This window comes from Tiliqua scincoides, chromosome 2 (genome assembly GCF_035046505.1).
Source record: "Tiliqua scincoides isolate rTilSci1 chromosome 2, rTilSci1.hap2, whole genome shotgun sequence".
Lineage (NCBI taxonomy): Eukaryota > Metazoa > Chordata > Lepidosauria > Squamata > Scincidae > Tiliqua > Tiliqua scincoides.
In genome coordinates, this window is record NC_089822.1 from 183,079,417 (window position 1) to 183,101,866 (window position 22,450).

The 22,450-nt window shown below is 43.2% G+C and overlaps 1 protein-coding gene across 1 annotated transcript in view; it reads left to right on the forward strand.

The window, feature by feature from the left end:
* Positions 1–1,592: 1,592 nt before the first annotated feature.
* NR3C1 (nuclear receptor subfamily 3 group C member 1) overlaps positions 1,593–22,450 on the forward strand; it is a 96,237-nt gene continuing 75,379 nt past the window's right edge. The window contains exons 1-2 of the mRNA XM_066612513.1: positions 1,593–1,771; positions 4,223–5,397. Of these exons, the coding sequence (XP_066468610.1) occupies positions 4,238–5,397 (1,160 nt within the window). The 5' untranslated portion in view covers positions 1,593–1,771; positions 4,223–4,237. The remainder of the gene's footprint in view (positions 1,772–4,222; positions 5,398–22,450) is intronic.

Sequence of the window (22,450 nt, forward strand, 5' to 3'; positions counted from 1 at the left end):
TAGCCATAATAACCCATTAAGATTATGACCTCCCCCCCCCCCAAAAAAAAAATCAGTGTTAAATTTCTTCAGTAAAGTGTCTTTTGCTGTCACTTATTTCTACTTTGGAACTTATACTTCATTTAGAGCTAGCACATTTCATCCCAAACTCTTGGAGTGAGCTGCAATACTTTTAAAACAAATGTTAGTTTTTCAAAATATCCCTAATAAATATGTTAAACATTTATTTATTTTTGCCTTTCTCACTGATACTCACAGTGAGAGTCTTAGGCTGCAATCCTATCTGCACATACCTTGGAGTGACAGTGTGGAAAATCTGTGTGGAAAAAGAAGCATGTAAATGGATAGCACTGCAGTACATACATGCTCTGGGAACTTAGGGCCCAATCGTATCCAACTTTCCAGCAATGGTTCAGCTGCAATGCAGCCCCAAGATAAGGGAACAGATGTTCCCATACCTTGAGGAGGCCTCTGTGACTGCCTCCCCACCATGGGCTGCAGCACACGCCCCATTGGCATGGCTGCACTGGCACTGGAAAGGATTGGGCCCTTAGGCTGCAATCCCATTCACACTGGCCTGGGAGGAAGCTCCATCTACTATAATGGGAAATACTTCTGAGCAGGTAGACACATGGAAAGGATAGGGCCCTTAGGCTGCAATCCTATCCATATTTACCTGGGAGTAAGCTCCATCTACTATAATGGGGCTTACTTCTGAGCAGGTAGACACATGGAAAGGATAGGGCCCTTAGGCTGCAATCCTATCCATATTTACCTGGGAGTAAGCTCCATCTACTATAATGGGGCTTACTTCTGAGTAGGTAGACAATGGGAAGGATAGGGCCCTTAGGCTGCAATCCTATCCGTATTTACCTGGGAGTAAGCTCCATCTACTATAATGGGGCTTACTTCTGAGTAGGTAGACAATGGAAAGGATAGGGCCCTTAGGCTGCAATCCTATCCGTATTTACCTGGGAGGAAGCTCCATCTACTATAACGGGGCTTACTTCTGAGCAGGCGGACACTTGGCCGGGACTGGGCTCGCACCCCACCGCACTGAGGGCCCTGCTCCTGGGGAAACAGGCGGGGGACCGCGCCACAGCACAACCCAGCGCGTAACTTTTCCCCGCCGACAGGCGCTGGGCTGCCCGGGAGGAGGAGCAGCGCGGCGGGCGAGGCTGCAGTTGCCGCTCTCAGTCAACAGGTCGCACCGTTCCCCCTCGGCTGCCCCGCAATGCGCGCGCTCGCGGCTCCTTCCCCGCTGGACGCGCTCCGTGCTGTGCCGCGCTGCTGAGGCTGCCGCTTCGCCTGCGCGTCTCCGTCCCTGCCTGGCGGAGGCGGGGGGAGGGGGAGCGAGAAGGAGGCGGGGGCAGCCGCGGCTCCGGCGCCGTCGTCGTCCCGTCCTCCATTTTGTGGCTGGGCAAAGCTGTGGAGCCGAGCGCAGGCGGAGCGCCTGGCGGCGGGAGGGGGAGGAAGGCGGGACGCGCGGTGGGTGTGAGGAGCGAGCGGGGGGCTGTCAAGGGGGGCAGCGGAGGAGCAGGCGAGGGGCGCTGGACGTGCTGTCTGAGGGAGGGAGGGGCGCTGCTGCTGCTGTGGCCGCCGCCGCCTTCTCCTCGCCTTGCCTGTAGGGCGGCTCGCCCCACACCCAGCCCCGCCGGCGCCCCCAACTCTCCTTCCTCCTAGTCCCCTCGCAAGTTGTTGATCGCCTCGCCTCTGGCCGGAGCCATGGAAGTTGGCGGCTAGAGGAGTCCCAGCGCCCCCACTGGAGAAGGTAAGGGGTGCCCCTGCCTGCCTGCCTGCCTGCCTGCGGGGAGGGGGAATGGCTTCTACTTGGGAGGCTCTGGGGCTGCCAGAGGGAGGAGTGTGTGTGTGTGTGTCGCACCCCCCCTCTAGTAACACCCCCATTCAGTACCCCACCACTGTCCCCTTCCCCCCATTAAGTCAGTGGGGAGGTCAGCGATGGGGGAGAGAGAGAGATTTAGTCGTTCCTCTCCTTTGGGGCCGCCCTACTTAAGTAGTGTGTTAAATTTGGATGTGGGAGAAGGCTTGTGTGTATACACACCCAGGGGGTGGGAGAGGCTGTGGGGAGTGCTTTGATCTCCTATTTCACAACTATCTTTGGCTAATTTTAACCCCCCCCCCAAAGATAATGTCCCAAATAGCTTCTCTGGATTTTTTCAACACCACAGTGAAAACCTTATGTAATTTACTACACACCCACTGACCCCACGCACTTCCCTTTGAGAAAATATTTGGGGAAGGGGTTGTTTTAAACTGTACAATATTTCACTTTTAAAAAAAAACATTGTATCTGTTGCTTGTGTGTGTTTTTTCTTTTCTTTTTTTTGCACAGATAGATACATTGTTGCATTTTTATATTCCTCCTCCCCCTTTCTTTGCTTGGCGTGCCCAAAGAATTAGGAAAGGAGTTGCAACTCGAAGTTGGAGCTTTTGTAGCAAAGGGCTGGTGTGTCATTTTGCAGAAGTGGGCGTGCCAGGCTAAATGCTCAGCAGGACACATTTCTTCCTTTTTTTCATCATCAAACCCATTTTTCCAATATGTAGGAGAACTGAAGCTCAAAAAGTTTGTGCATAAATAACCTCAGATATTTTGGAGGGGGGGGGGGTTCCCATTTCCAAGCATGTCATGTGACAGATTTCCCCCTTTGGCGCTTTCTTCTCATTTAAAGGCTTTTGTGTCTGTGTGAGAGAGAAACTTGACAAATGTTGTAGCTCCAGTTTTTTTCTTATCCATCCCCTCTTTTTTTTCCTCACAGTGGCGTTACTTTTTTTAAAAATTATGTGATGGCGCCAAGGCCTGAGAAGTGTTTTGTGTCTTGCAACTTTCAAAGGGAGAATGTTTGTTTTGTAAGGTGTCTTGGCGGGGTGGGTGGGAGAGAATTGTCAAGAAAGTCTCATGCCAATTCACAAAGCACCCTTTCTAGTTTATGTTTTTGAGGAAATCTGTGAAACACTCCAAAAAGAAAAGGCAAAGGCAAAGCATGATTATAAATTATTTTAATACTTCATTTCCCATCTGTGTGAGATTGAGCAATGGCCTTTAAGGTGATACCTAGTGATATTTGTCCATATTTGCTCCTCAGAGCACTTGCTGCTGGGAAAAACAACTTTCCTGCACATAAATCAGTAGTTTTTGGATATATGTACAGTATATGCTAATTTTTCTCATGTGTATGTATGCAGTGTGCAGACTTTTAAATTTTAAAATGAATGATACATCTTGACCTTGTTACTACTAGCAGTATGTTTTAAATGTAGTCCAAACCAACTGGCTTGTACATTATTTACCAAATAATGGCATTTCCAGAAATTGAAGGAATATAGAGAACTAAATTTGCCAGGATGTTTCTAATTTTTTTGTAAGAATGTCCATTTTAATTTTGCCTTTATACTATTTGAAATTGACTAGTCTGAACTCAAAGTAAAAAAACATTCATTAAGTGAACTAAAATATTGACCCCACCACTTATTTATTACTCAGTAACGGCTCAGTCCTATATGCATTTTCTTAACAGTAAGTCCCATTATATTCAGTGGAGCTTATTTCCAGGAAGGTTTTATAGAACTGTAGTGAGGGAGAAGAAGAGAGAGGGTGAAATTCCTTTGGGAAATTGGCAGGTATCTAGCTAATATGGTATCACCTCGGGAATTTTTTTTTCCTGGTGGAGATTGGCTCATTTAGTAGTACTGAAAAACTTGGATGATGTATTGAGTGAATGTGCTGTGGAAGTGGTGACGCAGAATTCTTGCCATAGTAGTTGACGGCTCTTAAGATCTCCAGAAGCAATCCTGGAAAATGCAATATAGTAACCATTTTTAGAAAAAAGAAGCAGATTTCAAACTTTGTCTCTGCTTTAATGTATATTAAGCATTTCTGTTTGGGGCATATATAATTGACTGTAGAGACAAACATGACTGGGATGTTCTGATTGTGAGTAGCTTTTTTCATTGCTGATATTAGGTTGCATATGACTTTATTACATTCTAAATTGAGAATACAAAATGTCCAACCTTAAGCCTTTAGACTAGGTTGGACTGGAGAGCTTATTTCAAAGAGGTGTAGTGATTTGGAAACTATTAGGCTTATGTCAGTTTTTTAATTAAGCTGTGTCTTCTCTGTTAGAGAGGCAGAACTGCGTTTGCAATGGTTTCAATCTATACTTTTGATATACTAATGGTGAATATTTCTCTTCCTTACCAGTACAGTATTAAGATAATGGAGCCCAAAGAATCATTAAAGTCATCAGGAGGGGAGGAAGCAGGGAAAAGTGCTCACTTCCGTGACAAAGGAGGGATTGTGATAGATTTTCATCCATCCTATAGGGGTGGAGCTACTGTCAAGACTCCTGCATCTACATCTCCCCTGCCTGCCTCTTCTCAGTCTGACTCCAAGCAACGACCTGTTCCGTGTGACTTGTCAAAGGGAGTAGGAAGCAATGTGCCGCAGCCAGATCTCTCCAAAGCAGTATCGTTGTCAATGGGACTGTATATGGGTGAGACAGATGCAAAAGTGATGGGAAACGAAATTGGATTTCCACAGCAGGGCCAAATCAGTCTCTCTTCTGGAGAAACAGATTTTAGGCTCCTTGAAGAAAGCATAGCAAGCTTGAATAAATCGTCTAGCCAAGCAGAACGCTCGAAGTGCACACTGTCTGACAACGTGTCCCTTGAGTCAGGGTTTCCAAGCATGGCTAGTCATGATGTCGCTTTAGAGCAAGGGGCCTTAGCACAAGGCCAGGTTGGCACTAATGGCGGCAACTTGAAGCTGTTTTCTGAAGACCAAAGCACCTTTGATATTCTGCAGGATTTTGATTTGCCGCCAGTGTCTCCAGGAAAAGAAACAAATGGGAGTCCTTGGAGAATGCTGGATGAAGGCAGCTTGGTGTCACCTCTGGGTGAAGATGAGGGTTTTCTCTTGGAAGGAAATGACATTGAAGACTGCAAACCTCTCATTTTACCAGACACTAAACCTAAAATTAATGAGTGTGGAGATCTTTTGCCCACTCCCACAGTGCAAATGCCACAAGTGAAGACCGAAAAGGAAGATTTTATTGAACTCTGCACCCCTGGGGTAATAAAGCAGGAGAAAATCAGTCCGGCTTATTGCCAGACTAACTTTTCTGGATCAGCTGTGCTTGGAAATAAAACATCTGCCATTTCTATTCATGGCGTCAGCACTTCTGGAGGACAAATCTACCACTATGACTTGAACACAGCATCTGTCTCTCAGCAGGATCAGAAACCAGTTTTTAATGCCATTCCATCTCATCCTGCTGGTACAGAAAATTGGAATAGGTGCCAGGGAACTGGGGATGATGCTCTTACTGCAGTGGGAGCTTTTTCTGGCAGACCTGTCTTCTCTAATGGCTATTCGAGGTAAGAGGCAATTTGTTTTTAAATTATAGCGAGTGCAAATAACACAACAATATACATGAATATCCTTAAATTGTGTGAACATATTAACACAGTGCAACAGAGAAATTATTTTGACTGCTTGGCTGGCATTAATAAATAATCTGTTGTGGTGGTTTGAAAATGCATATCAGTCCAAAATGGAAGTAATAAAAATATAAATAGTAACAAAGATCTACAGCACCCACATAGTTCAGATAGGTTTTTACTAAAGGCCGGTTTTTTTACTTATTGTACTAACACAGGGTTTTTCGCCCCAGCCTGTGGGCCCTGGCCTCTGCCCCCTTAAGGGGCGGGGGCAGCCTGGAGGCAGGGAGGAGGCAGTGGCGCGATCCCCAGGATCACGCCACGATCACGCCACTCGGGGCTGCAGGGGCTTGGGAGCACTTACCCAAGCCTCCTGCAGCCTCCCCAGGGTGCGAGGACCCTAGTGCAAATCTTTGTTAGGGCTCCCTGCAGCAGTGAAAGTGGAGCAATTGTACTCCACTTCCGCTTTAGTGGAGGCGGGGTGCGATTGCTCCGCTTTTACATTCACTGCTGCAGGGAGCTCTAACAAAGGTTGGCACCAGGCTCCCTGTACCCTGGGGAGGCTGCAGGAGGCTTGGGTAAGTGCTCCCAAGCCCCTGCAGCCCTCTGAGCGGCCCGCTGCCTCCCCCCCGCCCCCGCAAGAACTTACAGTGGCTCAAACTCCCCTGGAGAGTTTGAAAACCACTGTACTAACAGAATAGGTAAATTAGTGTAAAATTGCAATTTCTCAGAACTGCGAGTGTTCAATATTAACAGCTTGGTGGGTTCCCATGGTGTCAGACTTCTAGGACTGAAATTTTACAGTTTTTGCTTTGACAGTATGGTAACTGCAGTGAATAGAAAGTCCAAATGTTTTGTTCATAGTAGGGCTTTTTCCCCATAATCAACAGTATTTAAAAGTCGGAATGGGTATGTTCCAGTAAAGTTGAGATGTAAATCAAAGGAAGACTTCATTTTGAGAATCAAAAATTAATTCTGGAGTGAGAAACTTTATTTCTTATAAAGTTCTGTTCAAAATACGTAGGTCAAAAATTTACAAAAGCTACATGTTTTGTTTCCTGAAACATATGAAATCAGTGCATTTATCCTGATTCTAGAAGTTTAAAACATGGTGCTGTCAACCAAAGTTGTGCTTTTGCCCCACTTTTCTCTTTTGCATTCTTTCGAACTACATTTTCACTTGATCTTTAAAATTGTCTGTAATAAATTTAGAGCCCAATCCTTTGCATGTTAATTTGTTCAGTGTAAATTTGTGTGGTATTGCAGCCTTGCCTTCTGTGGATACCTTGCTTTCTAGACTACCTGTTTGAATTGCTGTCTTTAATTTTTAATAACATGATTTATCTCAGAGTTGACGTATCCTATATAGTTTTAGTTAGATGAGATATAGGTTATTTTACATTTAATGTTGGACTTGCTTAAAAATTAATATATGATTCTTATGCACGTATGGCTCCTGTTAAGGCTAAAAAAATGCTGTGTTTTTCTTTCTCTCACTTTAACATACACTCATGGATATGCAAGAAATAGCTGAATATTGCAGGGAATAGGAAGTGTGTTCAGACTGCCAATTTCCCCCTAATATGCTGGTGTATGCTTTTACACATGCTTGTATAGGTGAAAGGGAGAAATAGGAATTTGCTGGGATTTGATTCCTATAAATCATTTTGTGGATATTGTACCTCTGTATGGAGAAGGGTTGTGTGTGGTTTTTGTTTGTTTCATATTAAAATAAGCCATCATAATACATGTTTTTGGAACATTTTCTTTCTGTTGAAAGTTCAATAAAATGTATTTACTGCTATGCTTATTGAATTCGTTACCTTATGCAGGATCTTAAGAGAAAACTCATGGAATTTCAATATTGTGAATATTGTGCATGAATTATTTTGAAAAAATCAGAGTATTTCAGTTATTTCTAACTTTCAAGTACAGTAAAATCCAGTTTTTCATAGTAACTAAAGTGCTTCAGGGTTTGGGGTGTTTTAGTTTTGTTTTTTTAATACTAATGCTCCTCAGACTGGGGCCATTTCCTGTCATGTCTGAAATATTTACTTGTGTAATATTAAGTGGAAATATAGCAAATGGAGACCAGCAATGAAATCTTGGTGTGTATGTTAGCATGAATGTTGCTGTTTTAGGCTACAGCAAACCTAGACAGGAGTTTTGTGGCAATGTTGTGGGTTGCAAAGGATAACTTTCCCAATTTTTATTGCCATATAGTTGGGGGGGGGGGTTTGAAGTTATAGCATAGGAGTGAGAGTTTAATCTCATTCTAACCCAACCCCCCCCCCCCAAAAAAAAAGCCTGGAAATTTTCACTTTCATGATATTAGTAAACTGTAAAGGGCTCATAGTCCATTTCCCTTTCTGTCATTTTTCTTTATATCACCTTCAACTGCCAATGGAAAACAATGGAGAAATTCGGAATTTTCAGCACGGCTGCTATTGGGCAGTAGTTTGTTACCTCCCTCTCACCCCCCTGCTTCCGAAAGAAGGATTTTTTCTCTTTAATGCTTGCTGTGAAAAATAAAATTCAGAAAATGAGAGAAGAAAATAATATACAGTACAGTCAGTGCTGTGCCTTCAACATTCTGAAACTTCTAGCAATTCTCAGGTTTAGGGGGTTTTTATGGGGCAGTTAACCATTGCATTTTCATTTGCAGACATGTGTAATACTTAGTCTTCCAAATATATGAAAACTCTAACTTATTTTGGGGTTGATTGGCGGAAATGATCAATTACTCCTTTTTGTGCCTCCTAAATCTATTTCTGTTGATGTTCAAGGTAAAATTAAAAATAGCTATTTTTTTCTTTTTCCACAATTTAAATTCTTGGCAGAGAGCAGAACTAATAAACTTATGGACCTGCATGTGAATTCATGAAAACATTGGTTCAAACATCAAACTGTCTAGCAAATTCATTGTGTTGTAAACTCTGACAATGGCTGAAAAATGCAGTCTGAACTTCTCTGAGCCTGCATATTTCCTCACCTCCATTGGCATTCTGATGTGCATCACTGATGTATGCTCTGCTGACATTCTGATTAGGTAAAACACTGCCTTTGTTCATCAGAAGCTGTTTTTTAACTGTGATTTATAAACCACAGTTAAACCAGCATGAGACACAAGCTCTATTTCGTATATTTGGTTAACCATAATTTATTAACTACAGTTAAACAACAGGTCTGTTTGAGCAACAGAGTTATTGTGTTTATCTAACCATGATTTAAACATCACAGTTCTATGCTGAAGGTGAAAGGAGGAGGGAGCACATGAGACCTTGGTCCTAGCCTAACAAACTAGTTTGTTTGGTCATCTGAACAGGCCCAATATCTCTTACTGGTTTTTCCTCTAAGACAGCCATTTTCAACCTTTTTCAGTTCACGGCACACTGTCAAGGCACTAAAATTGTCAAGGCACACTCCCAGTTTTTTACTGACATTAAATTGCTATATTACAATTAATTTTTACTTAATATAATTAATACAATTAAATCATTACATGACAAAGGGCACAATAACCAGGTCTACTCAGAAGTAAGTCCTATTTTGTTCAGTGGGGCTTATTCTCAGGAAAGTGTGGTTAGGATTGCAGCCAAAGACTTGGGCGGGAATGTGCCTGTGGGACTTACTTTTGAGTAGACATGCCTAGGATTGGGCTTTTGGTTGCACTCTTCTTTCTCAAATACAGGAGCAGGCAATTGGCATTTCTCTCTCCTCCTATCTCCCATCCACTCCCTCCCACAGGGACATTCCCCCTCATCTCATAATTGCAGTTAGCACCTCTCCTACTATCCTTCCCCTCACTGGTCCACATCTTCCAAAGGTCCAGAATCATTTGCCTCACATTCCGTCCCCCCAACTGCCTGCTCCTGTATTTCAGAAAAAAGTGTGACTAGTATACACTTTGCCCAATCCTAGGCATGTCTACTCAGAAGTAAGTCCCATTATAGTCAATAGGGCTTACTCCCAGGAAAGTGGGGCTATGAGAGGAAGAGAGCCCAGCCAAGCTCAGGCATGTCTACTCAGTGTGACTAGTAGACACTTTGCCCAATCCTAGGCATGTCTACTCAGAAGTAAGTCCCATTATAGTCAATGGGGCTTACACTCAGGAAAGTGGGGCTAGGAGAGGAACTTGAGAGCCCAGGTCAGGCCTGTGTACTCAGAAGTCCCATTATAATCAATGGGGCTTACTCCCAGGAAAGTATGGATAAGATTGTGGCCCAACACCCCTCCTCTGAAAGGCAAAGGCAAGGCAGGGAGGGTTGCTTTGGGGAACTGCAGGCAACTGTGGCAAGGAAAAGAGACTTTTGTGGACCCTTAGCCAACCCATTCTTAGGCTACTGCACAGAAGAATTATTGATTTTCACCACTGTATGAATAAAACCTTAAAATTAATGATGTACATTAATGGATATGGTTATTAAGGTTACCAGTATCTAGTGCCAGTGGTGAACTGAACTGGATGTGGATGAATAAACTGAGACTGAATCCAGGCAAGATTGAGGTCCCAGCGGCTAATAAAAGGTGTTTAGTCTTCTCTAGATAGGACAGTACTTCCTTTAAAGGAACAAGTGTGTAATCTTGGGGTATCTCTGGGCCCAGCTTTGGCTTGTATGTCAGTGGTAGCTTTATGTGGAGAAAAAGAGTCTAACCACTGTAACCCAGGGGTTAACCCATGGCTAAATGGACCACATCCCAGTTAGATTAGCCTTTGAAAAGGCATTCAAAAACCATTTGAAAAGCCTTTGAAAAGGCATTCAAAAAGTGGTATTACAAAATACCACTGCCTGCTTGCTGATGAGGGTGCTTTTTTTGGAGAGATTGTCACTTCCCTGTTGTGTACTAGTCATTGACTTCCCATCTGTTTCTAAGTGCAACTCATGGTATTTGTTGTTAACCTTTGAATCCCTACAAAGTCTACAGCAGTGATTGTCAACCTGATTTTCATCTTGTGGCGCACTGACAAGGTACTGAAATTGTCAAGGTGCACCATCAGTCTTTTGACAATGTGGCAGGAGGGCCACTTATCTCTCTGACACTGTGTTGGGGGCTGGGGGGGAAAAGAATTTACATTTAAAATTTGAATAAATTTACGTAAGTTTACATAAATTAATATACTAGTGGTAGAACTTATATGAATGAATGAAGGTTCTTGCAATAGCTCAAGGCCTATAAAAGGCCTTGCACAAAGCAAGGCTGGCCTTTTCTTTGCTGCCGCTACTGCATCACAGACGTGAAACAGCAAGCAGTGGAGGGAGCCCTCATCCCACAGCTAACAGGAGAGGTCAAACAGTTGCCCTCACGCTGAGAGTAGTTGCGTCGGGCCAGTGCGGGCTCCAGCAAGTTTCCAGAGGGCCAGAGGCTCATTGGAGACTGGGATCTCCCTGAGGGCCGCATTGGGAGTCCTCTAGGGCTGCAAGTGGCCCCAGGGCCGGGGTTAGGGCACCCCTGCTCTACAGGATCCTGCCTGTTCCTTACAATCTTTGGGGGAGGCTCTTCTCTGCATGCTGCCACCTAATGGAGCTTGGCTGCTGAGCATGCAGGGCAGGGCTTTCTCTACCAAGGTTTTGGAACTCTCTCCACTGGGAGTTTATACTGTCTCTGACTTCTGGTGCCCAAAATATATATGTTCTACTGTGCTTTAAGGTTGCATTGAAATGGAGGAGGGGGATTCTCTGTCTTTGCTGTTTTGTTGCTTTAGGGCAGGGGTGTCCAAAGTTTTTGGCAGGAGGGCCACATCAGTTCTCTAACACTGTGTCGGGGGCCGGGGGGGGAGAATTAATTTACATTTAAAATTTGAATAAATTTACATAAGTTTACATAAATGAATATATTAAAGATGAACTTATATGAATGAATGAGGGTCTTGCAATAGCTCAATGCCTATAAAAGGCCTGGCACAAAGCAAGGCTGGCCTTTGCTTTGCTGCCACTGCTGCATCACAGATGTGAAAGAGCAAGCAGTGGAGGGAGCCCTCATCCCACAGCTCATGTGGGAGGTCAAACAGTCACCCTCACGCTGCGAGCAGTTGCATCGGGACAGTGCGGGCTCCAACAAATCTCTGGAGGGCCAGAGGGTCATTGGAGACTGGGGGCTCCCTGAGGGCCGCATTGAGAGGCCTCAAGGGCCGCAAGTGGCCCCCGGGCTGGGGTTTGGGCACCCCTGCTTTAGGGCTTACACTAATCACCAAGCTTAAATTAGGTATGTTGGTGCTTTCGATTTTTAATTGGCTTTTTTAAAGCTGTAAGGAGCAACATGTAGATATTGTAATAAATATAATGTGTCTCAGTTTTGGAGTTTTTCTAATTGGATGTGATTGGATGAGGGAAGAAAGGAGTATAGAAACTCAGTAGTAGAATTTTGATTTTGAAATGGGCAACGTACATGGACCTGCTACTTCAGATTTCTTATCAAAGAAATTGTGTTATTACTTTAGGAATATATTTCACCCTGACTGCAATCTTTAATTGGTTTAATCAGTAGATTAAGCAACATACATTTTAGTGAATTGATCTCTTGTCAATTTTAATTGGAGCTGGATCTGGCCATAGGCCCATCTAGTCCAGCTTCCTGTATCTCACAGCGGCCCACCAAATGCCCCAGGGAGCACACCAGATAACAAGAGAACTCATCCTGGTGCCCTCCCTTGCATCTGGCCTTCTGACATAGCCCATTTCTAAAATCAGGAGGTTGCACATACACATTATGGCTTGTACCCTGTAATGGATTTTTCCTCCAGAAACTTGTCCAATCCCCTTTTAAAGGTGTCCAGGCTAGACGCCATCACCACATCCTGTGGCAAGGAGTTCCACAGACCAACCACACACTGAGTAAAGAAATATTTTCTTTTGTCTGTTCTAACTCTCCCAACACTCAATTTTAGTGGATGTCCCCTGGTTCTGGTGTTATGTGAGAGTGTAAAGAGCATCTCCCTATCCACTCTGTCCATCCCTTGCATAATTTTGTATGTCTCAATCATGTCCCCCTTCAGGCGTCTCTTTTCTAGGCTGAAGAGGCCCAAACGCCGTAGCCTTTCCTCATAAGGAAGGTGCCCCAGCCCCGTAATCATCTTAGTCGCTCTCTTTTGCACCTTTTCCATTTCCACTATGTCTTTTTTGAGATGCGGCAACCAGAACTGGACACAATACTCCAGGTGTGGCCTTACCATAGGTTTGTACAATGGCAAAGGTTGGCATTATAATATTAGCCGTTTTGTTCTCAATACCCTTCCTAATGATCCCAAGCATAGAATTGGCCTTCTTCACTGCCGCCGCACATTGGGTCGACACTTTCATTGACCTGTCCACCACCACCCCAAGATCTCTCTCCTGATCTGTCACAGATCCGCCCGTCAGAAGTCAAGGGTTTTTGTTAGATATTTGCCTGGTATTCTTCCCCCAACGTCTATTTTTAAGATGGTCTGGTAGATTGTTATAATAGGAAGTGAACAAGAAAATATTGATGGTTTTATCTCCTGACAACAAATGGCAATTTTTGTGTATGAAACTGTAAATTAGTGTACTTCAGCTACTCAGTTTAGACATCATGCCAAATTATGATTAAAGAAACTTAACTATGGTTTGGTGTGATGTCTGAATTGATGATAATCATGCTTAGGAATATTGCAGACAATTGACTTGGCCACTTGTAATATCGATCACACCCTGCTGGAAACCATATGTACAGGACCAGGCTGAACTACATATACTAGTTTTCCTGCTGGATTAAAGAACAACCCAGTGTATGGCAATGTGCAGCTGTTGACTTTCTCAAGGCACATGATTGACTTGCATGCACCCTCAAGCCCTCCTTCCAGAGCACTTTAAACTTCTGACAATCAAAGACCTGAGGAGTTATGGGTATCTCACTTCTGCTTCTTTTCTTGGGGGTGGGGGGAATGAAAATGCAAGCCTGATTGATGGGAATTCTTTGAAAAGGTCAACAGGCGTGTGGATGCAGGAGGTCCTCTCATGGATTGAGAACTGGTTGAAGACCAGGAAACAGAGAGGAGATTGTGAGGAGCTCCAGAAGGATCTCTCCAGACTGGCAGAATGGGCAGCAAAATGACAGATGCGTTTCAATGTAAGTAAGTATAAAATCATGCACACTGAGGCAAAAAATCAAAACTTCACATATAGGCTAATGGGTTCTGAGCTGTCTGTGACAGATCAGGAGAGAGATCTTGGGGTGGTGGTGGACAGGTCAATGAAAGTGTCAACCCAATGTGCGGCGACAGTAAAGTCCAATTCTATGCTTGGGATCATTAGAAAAGGTATTGAGAACAAAATGGCTAATATTATAATGCAATTGTACAAATCTATGGTAAGGCCACACCTGGAGTATTGTGTCCAGTTCTGGTCGCCACATCTCAAAAAGGTCATAGTGGAAATGGAAAAGGTACAGAAGAGAGCGACTAAGATGATTACGGGGCTGGGGCACCTTCCTTATGAGGAAAGGCTACGGCGTTTGGGCATCTTCAGCCTAGAAAAGAGATGCCTGAAGGGGGACATGATTGAGACATACAAAATTATGCATGGGAAGGATAAAGTGGATAAAGAGGTGATCTTTACACTCTCACATAACACCAGAACCAGGGGACATCCATGAAAGTTGAGTGTTGGGAGAGTTAGAACAGACAAAAGAAAATATTTCTTTACTCAGCATGTGGTTGGTCTGTGGAACTCCTTGCCGCAGGATGTGGTGACGGCATCTGGCCTGGATGCCTTTAGAAGGGGATTGGACAAGTTTCTGGAGGAAAAATCCCTTATGGGTTACAAGCCATGATGTGTATGTGCAACCTCCTGATTTTAGAAATGGGCTGTGTTAGAATGCCAGTGCAAGGGAGGGCACCAGGATGCAGGTCTCTTGTTATCTGGTGTGCTCCCTGGGGCATTTGGTGGGCCGCTGTGAGATACAGGAAGCTGGACTAGATGGGCCTATGGCCTGATCCAGTGGGGCTGTTCTTATGAAGAGGACATGTCTCCTATGTGGAGGAAGTCATTTAATGGTTAGACCCCCCCCCTCCTGTCTTCTAATGGGGGAACTCAAGACAGTTTATGTGGGGCTTCTGGGCAATTCCCTCCTCCAGGCACTGACCAGAGTTAAGAGACTGAGAGCCCCACATTGAAGACAGATCCAAAGAGCTCATTAAATTTCTCAGCAATCTTCTAGTCCTCCTTTATTTCCCCTCCCTCCACCATTTAGTGAGCCAACTGCTTCTCTAGCTACTTCCTTGCTTTCAACACATTTGAAAAAAGTGTGTAATCCCCTTATTATTGCTGACCATTTGCTCCTCAAAATCTTTCTTTGCTTCTTTTATTGTCTTTTTGTATTCCTCTTGCCAGAGTTTGGGTTTATTTTCATTAGGGCTAGGTTTCCATTTTCAGAATGGAACCTAATTTCCCTTTATAGCCTAACTCGACTCATTAGCCCTGCTGGCACCCTCCTGATCTTAGTAGAGTCTTCCTCCTTGGTGGTATGCACTCCACCTGAGCTTGTATTATTACTGTTTTAAAAATATCCACTCCTCTAGAGCAGTGATTCTCAAACTTTGAGGCCATTGAGGCTGCTGCCTGATTTATATATGCCAAGAGATGTGGCTATAATGGTGATAGGACAGTAGTGTTGCCTCCCGCCCGGTAGCAGCTTGTTTAACACTTGATGCACATAACCTAATCTGCCCTGTCAGTTTTGCATACCACCAAAAATTGAGTCACGACTCACTGGTGGATCCCAGATGCACAGTTTGAGAAATGCAACTCTAGAGTTTTGACCCTTGTAACTTTCCCTTTCAGCTTCTTTCAGAAGACTAGTTAGTCTCCTCATTTTTTTTAAGTCTGCCATTTGAAAATCAAGGGTTTTAAATTTTAGTCTGTCACTGACTAGCTCTGAAACTCCCCAAAACTTCATGTATGCGCTGTCAGGGCTCCCCAAGACTATTTAGGAGTGTAAAGGTCTCTGGAGACTGAAAGGTCTGAGAACCACTGGTTTAAAAGCTGTTCTGCCACCTTTTTAATAATATGTGCCAGCAGTCTGGTTCCATTTCAGTTCAAGTGAAACCTGTCTCTCTTGTGCAGGTCCACCTTGTCCCAAAACATTCCTCAGTGTGTAATGTATTTAAACCCCTCCTCCTGACACTACTCTCTCATCTACACATTGAACCCCCTAAGCGCTGCCTGTCTAGCTGGAGATGGAACATGTAGCACTTCTGAGAGTGCTACCTTGTGGGTCTTGGCATTGAGCTACCTACCTAGTAACCTAAATTTGACCTCTCAGTCCAACCAACTACATTCCCCCATGTCATTGGTGCTAACATGCACTACAATCCTCCTCCCAACACTCTTTACCAGCTTGTCTAATTGAGATGTTATGTCCTCAACCTTTGCACCAGGCAGGCAAGTCACCATGTGGTCCATAAGTCTGTCACAGATATCCCCATCTTTGTTCCTGACAGTTGAATCGCCCACTATAAGAAGCCCCTGATTCTTCCTCCCCAGAAGAGTATGCTTAGTGCAAGTGAATATGGACACATTCTGAAGAATGGGTTCCTGCTGGGGGATTTTCTCTAGGTCGGTTACCAATTCTTCAAGGGGGCAAATCTGTTCTCAGAGAGCCCTGAGGTCTTTGCACTTACACACATCCATCAGTTAGGCCCATGAGGCATACAGTCACTTATGCTCTGCAATTCACTGGATAGCCCCAACCTGCTGTTGGCTTTCTGCCTTGATAGGTTTTTTGTGTGTGGTGCTTTACTTTCTTGATTGGATTTAGCAAAATAAGTTTAATGTAATTGTAGTTCTTTTGTGTATACTCAGTAAATGCTTGTTGTGTATTCCAGAAGTTTATATAATCCCTTTCTCAAGGGAAGGGGAGGTTGTTGCCCTGACTCCCTCATCTTGTCGCTCAACTTGGACTGCTGTTTGCTTGTCTTTTTCTTCATTTACCTGGCACTTTATTCCTGAAAGGCACACTCCTGCTCAGGCAAAAAGCTTACTCCAAGGCAGGCCATAGTTTTATACTCTTATCTATTCACCTCCCCTGACTGATTAGAAAAGGTTGATCTCTAAGGGATTAGCAGGACAACAGATGGCAGTTACAGTCCCAGGAGCTGCAAGGATGCAGCTTTTTGTTAGCTTGCTAGGAATTTACCCTTTCTCTGATCCTTGCTTGTTTATTTAAAGCTGACTTTTTGGCTGGACTGAATTTAAACTCAAAACGTTAGGTTTAGAGAACACAGTTACAAAATTTCCAAATGCCTCTGCTCTAGAATTTTACAAATAGTCCTATTTGGCGTAGACCTGGGTAGTATTAAGCTGTAAGGAATAAATAATAGGAGGAAAAAAGAGATGCCAGTAATGTGGAGCTTATTTGAAATATTGATATGAGTTACAGAAACACGACAAAGATCACAAGGGGTGTTTGCCACTCTTTAGTCCTCCCTGTAGCCCCTTCAATCACCCCTAAAAGCCTCTCTTAAGGGTTGATGACTCTTGGAAATAGATGGGGGGGGGTCTACTAAGTGGGAGAGATGGGGATAATCCATTGTGTAAGGTTGATGTATTCATGAAAAGTTGAGTGCAACTAATTGATAAGTATAAGGTCAGTGCTAGTAGATAGTGAGTTTTAAAAGTAAGCAAAAGTTGTTTGAAGCTGATGCAGTAAGTGACATTGCTAGTGTAGAGGCTTAGAGATTTGTTTAAGAACTTATGAATTGATCATAAGCTGATTTATCTACTTATCTATTCTACAAATATTTGGGTGGGTATTTCTTTAACCGTTGTCATAATGTAAGTCATCTAAGGTAGCGTTTTCAAAATAGCAAATTCAGTAAATCTTCAACATTTAAAAAATTAGTAAAACGTGGTTAAACTTGCTCTATTTGTGTAATTTTGCTGATTTGCAAAGTCTCATATAAAATCTACAGCAAACACTGATTCATGGTATATATTCTAGTATATATCCTTTTGATAAACCTATTGACAGAATAGACCAATGTAATTGAAAGCATATACTTAGGGTTTTTCTTGATTTATGCATTGTTTACTGAAAGCAGTTTACTGTACAGTGTATCTGGTTTTTCCAGATGGCTTTAAATTCTGTTCTTTATATTAAAAATGGATTAATTCAGGAGTGTTTTTTACATCAGTGCTGATAAAGTACATGATTTGTGACGTATGATTCCGTAGAAAATTTTATTAGACTTTGTTCATGCTTGCATCTTACCTACCATTGTTGAGAGAGCATCCTGGAAGGTTTTATTGATATAATGAAATCTAGATTGGTCTGACTAGAGTTGGCAATAAGATTTCAGAGCATTTTTACAAGTTTGTTGTACTTGCTATTTAAAATGTTAGGAGCAACTTTAATTTCCTTTATTTGTTGTGTTACTGTTGTGTGCAGTGTTAAATTGTAATTAGAGCAGAGCTCATCTATCTTTTTCACAGGAAATTATCATTAAATGCAATTGAAATAAATTCTGTTTATTTACATGGTTGTTCATAGGAGTCAGTTATGTCGTTCGGCAATTGCAAGTGTTGTGTTTGAAATTACCATTTTAAAGAGAATTGATGTCATTGACAGACCAGTGACATGTTTCTATTTGTGTGCTTCTTAGGATCAGACTTACCGCAGACACTCGACCATAAGTTGACCCCACAGATAAGTCGAGGGCAAGTTTTGAGCCAACAATCATGGAATTTTCTATGACCCTCGGATAAGTTGGGGGTTAAACTTAGGGGGTTGTCTGACTATAGTTTTGTCCCAGGCCAGTTCCTGAAAAAAACCTACCACTAATTGTTACCTAAGAATTGTAGCCTCTAATTTATTAAAAACATAGTAAAAGATCATAAGATACATTTTTATTCTTTTTAAATTCTGGTCTTTGCCACCTTTTTGTAAACACTATCAGAGTAAGTGCACTGTAAACAACATACCAGTAAATCAGTGGTTCCCAACCTGGTATTCATGTACTCCAGGGACACTCAACAGGATCTTTAGGGGTACTTGAAAAAGAATGGAATAATGGCAGAAAAAGGCAGGTCCTGCTCCAGAATGCCTGCAAGACAGGAATGCCTTACAAGGACCAGCAAGGCAGGAAGGGAGGTAGCTAGTTGGCTGTGAAAGCCCCACCAATAGCTAGTTTTTGGTCATCAATTCATGTATGAACCAGTGATTGAAAACCAGCACAGTAAAAAAGCTGAAACATAATATGGAAAGTGATCAATCACCCAGAATTTCTCAGCACACTTCTGGTGCAAAAGAGTGCAAAGGCAGAGTCTTCTGTTCTTCAAACAGATGAAAAAGAAAATACGTGATGACCACATGAAGTCTGAGAGGAGATGAGGGCTTGTATTATTAATTACAAACATTTTGCTAATATGAAGAGTACAATTTATGGAAATGGGCTGCCAAGGGATATGCAAGTGAAAAAGGTTGGCAACTACTGCAGGAGAACCATGAATCAAATCCACCTTTAAGGTGTCTGGTATGTTAAGCCAGAAGCTCTACTTACAACATACAACCCATAACACATAACTGGGAGTGTGGAATTCAGTTCACAGCAGAGAGATGCAGCTGCATATATTTGCAACCCTTTTTACTCAGAAGTAGACCCACTGCTTAAGTAATGCTGCATTGAATTGTAGCCTGGGAATTGTTGCTTCAAATGGAAAGGGGATCCCATCGTGGTGTTGGAAAAAAAAAAAAAAGACCTCTGCCAAATACAAAGCCTTTGTATAAGGGAATCAGGTTGCAGCAGAAAAAGGGAACGGAGGGGAATAAAAGGTTAATTTTGGCTGAAATGTCCCAGGAAAGTAACTATAGCAGCTAACCAGCTGCCTGCCTAAGCTTAGAGGGAGAATTGAAACTGTTCAGAGTTGAAAGGCTCTGCCCTCTGATTGACTGGGACATAAGGTGAAGTGATAATTGGAGCTTGATTACTTGGCAAAAATTTCAAGTACTATACATGAGTATCTACAGTATGTTACATGCTAGTGTAAGATCCTGTGTGTGCGCTTGCACACATCTGCCCACGCATGAAGTTAAAACTGCAGCTGTGGGGCTCCTGATCAGGACTGTGGTATGCAGTAAGGGAGTATTTAATCTGCTAAACCGTGCCTTTGATGAAAATTGTGTGCTTCTCTTCCCCAATCAAGAGCAATCTCAAATGTGGAGTTTTTGTGGAACTACACTGCAGTGGGGAAAAAGTAAAAAATCCCTTCCCCCCATCACAGTTGTAATCTTGATATTCCCACCAGCCGATTTAACCTCCTACTGTTGTTACATAGGATGGACAGTGTAGCATATCATGTTGAAAATTCTCAGTGCTTGGGAATCACAGAATTGTCCTGTACCGCTGTCTTGAAAATGTCCCAGGCCATAGTCTAAAGCAGGGGCGCTCACACTTTTTGGGCTCAAGAGCTACTTTGAAACCCAGCAAAGCCCGGAGATCTACCAGAGTTTTTTTTACAATGTTCGCGCCATCATAACATATAACATTTATGTGTACAATGTATGTTGGTGTACCTTGAGCCCCACTGAGTATAACAGGACTTACTCCTGAGTAGACATGCCTAGGATTAGGCTGTGAGGCTGCAAACCTAGCCACACTTACCTGGGAGTAAGCCCCATTGAGTACAATGGGCCTTACTCCCGGCGTTTCCTCCCAGAGGCACCTGAAGGGGGGGGTCGGCACTCCGCGATCTACTCATTTTGCCTCGCGATCTACCGGTAGATCGCGATCCACCTATTGAGCACCCCTGGTCTAAAGGCTCATGACAGTAGATGTCTTGTTGAAGTTAAGCAGGTCTAGATCTGGTTAGTGCATGGAGGTGTGACTGCTTGAACTCCATGTACACCACCTTGGTTCCATGATGGAAGAAAGATGGGATATTAATGACACACACATTTTGTATGACTGCTGAGATTTTTTCAGAAATATTACTAAAAACTTGATAGCTTAACAAATGCCTAAATACTGAAGGTCAGTACTCTCATCCTGGACTAGGCAGGTCTTACTGTTTACTGACCTGGCATTCAGAAGCAGCAGTTTCAGACTTGGGGGGGGGGGGGAGGATCGTTGCCTAGAGTGCCAAAGGTCAGAGGGGTGGGGGAAGGGTCAGAAAGAGGGACAGTATCTGCGACTGACCCTTGTTTTCCTGTAACAGCCTGCCCAGCCCCTACTACCATATCTTCCATAACCCGTCACTTTACCAGTGGTGGCTGCACTCTCCTCCCCTGGACTCACTCAAGGTGTCATACACATTGCCTTCAGAAGGGCTGACCTTCAAACTCCACAAACTCCAACACAGCACTCAATTTCCCCTCACTTCAGGGTTGGTTCCATGCCTAAAAACTCTTCCTACATTCCATCCACCTTGCGTAACAACCCGTACCCTCTTCTCACCGAGACTTGGGTTACTACACACCCCTTATCCTCTCTCACAGAAGCAGTGGTCACCACCTTCTCCTTGGCCTCCCTCTTATAAGGCCAAGATTAACCACTATCACAATCAACCTTCACTCTTACCACACTTCCCCAATCATCCATTCTCAGTCCCTTAACATCCAACCTACAATCATGCTGACATGAAGCCTCCCTGTCTCAAAAAAAATGATGTGCAAGGGAGGAGAAATGGCAGCTGGCGATCCCGAGGGTGTCAAACAGCAGCACAGATCCACAAAACCACAGGAAGCAGACATCAAGCTTCCTGGTCCTTCGATCCACTGGGCAAAAAGCCCTTTGGCTTATGCCAAAGGCCTGGTGTACCTGAAGGGATACAAAGAAATTGTACCAGTAATTGGAGATTTGTAATGCAGCCACCCCTCCTAGCATGTGCAACTCCACACTTCCTCCTTCAGCAAGCCTCTTCTACTCATGTGGGTAGAAGCTGTAAGTATTGCAAAAGCTCTGCATGTCTCCAGCGTGCTCTGGAAAGCTTGACCCCTGCAAGGTTGGGCTTTGCAGCTTGTGCCTATGCTGGGGCAAGGTCTGGGCTGCAGTCTGTTCCTCTTGCAGGGCATAGGTGAGCTATGGGTACCATGACTTGCTTTCGCCCATGCCTGTGAGTTTAGGCTGCAGTCTCTTGCAACTGATAAAGTGTGGCAGAAGGCAGAACTGCACTGTGGGCCATTTGGAAGCTCCTCTGGGCTTCTCCTAGTTGCCACAATACTCCTGAACTAATCTGGCTTGTTAGTGACCATGGATAGGAAGAGGAAGCAATCAACACTGGATTTAAAGGTGCAAGTTTCTCACCTTATAGGTGAGTATCTAAGATAGTCTTACTTGCTATCATCTGACCTGTTGTTCCATCATATTAATTCTCCTGCACCGTTGTGCCCTATGGTCATTTGAAATTGCAAAACATTCTTAATCCTTGGAATTGGTTTGAACATCATGTTTTAGTTTGGTTAAAAAGATGTGAGCTAGCCAACTCTTAAAATGATAGGCCACTTATTTTAAATTAAGGTTGCTTTGTCACTATAATCTGCTGAATTTGAGAATCTACATGTTTTTGATACCTTTGACTTTTCAACATTTAGAATTTACCATATTGTTCTCTCATCATACCAGTATAAGAAATTTACAGTGAACTTTGTGTACCCAGCAATAACTGGTGGTTCTTGCATGCATATGTCAAAAGAGATGTAATCTGAAACTGTTAAGCAGTTTGCTGCTCTCCAGTTACTTTATTAAATTTTTGGAAATTCCAGTTTTTTTAAATTGTAGCTTCAAAAGGTTGTTGGTGTGTTTGAAGAGACACTACAAAAGAATGTGATATATGCAAGGTAAAATCCAGCCCTGTTTAAATAGTTGAACAATATATTATATTTTGCTTAAGAATCACTAACAGGCAGTAATAGAGAATTCTCTCTGTTTAAAGCATACCTATTGGGGTAGGGCAGATTTCACTGTTATACTATTATTGGCAATAGTCTATTGCTCTTCTCTGAAGATTTTTTTAAAATTAAGAATTCCTGTATATCATAG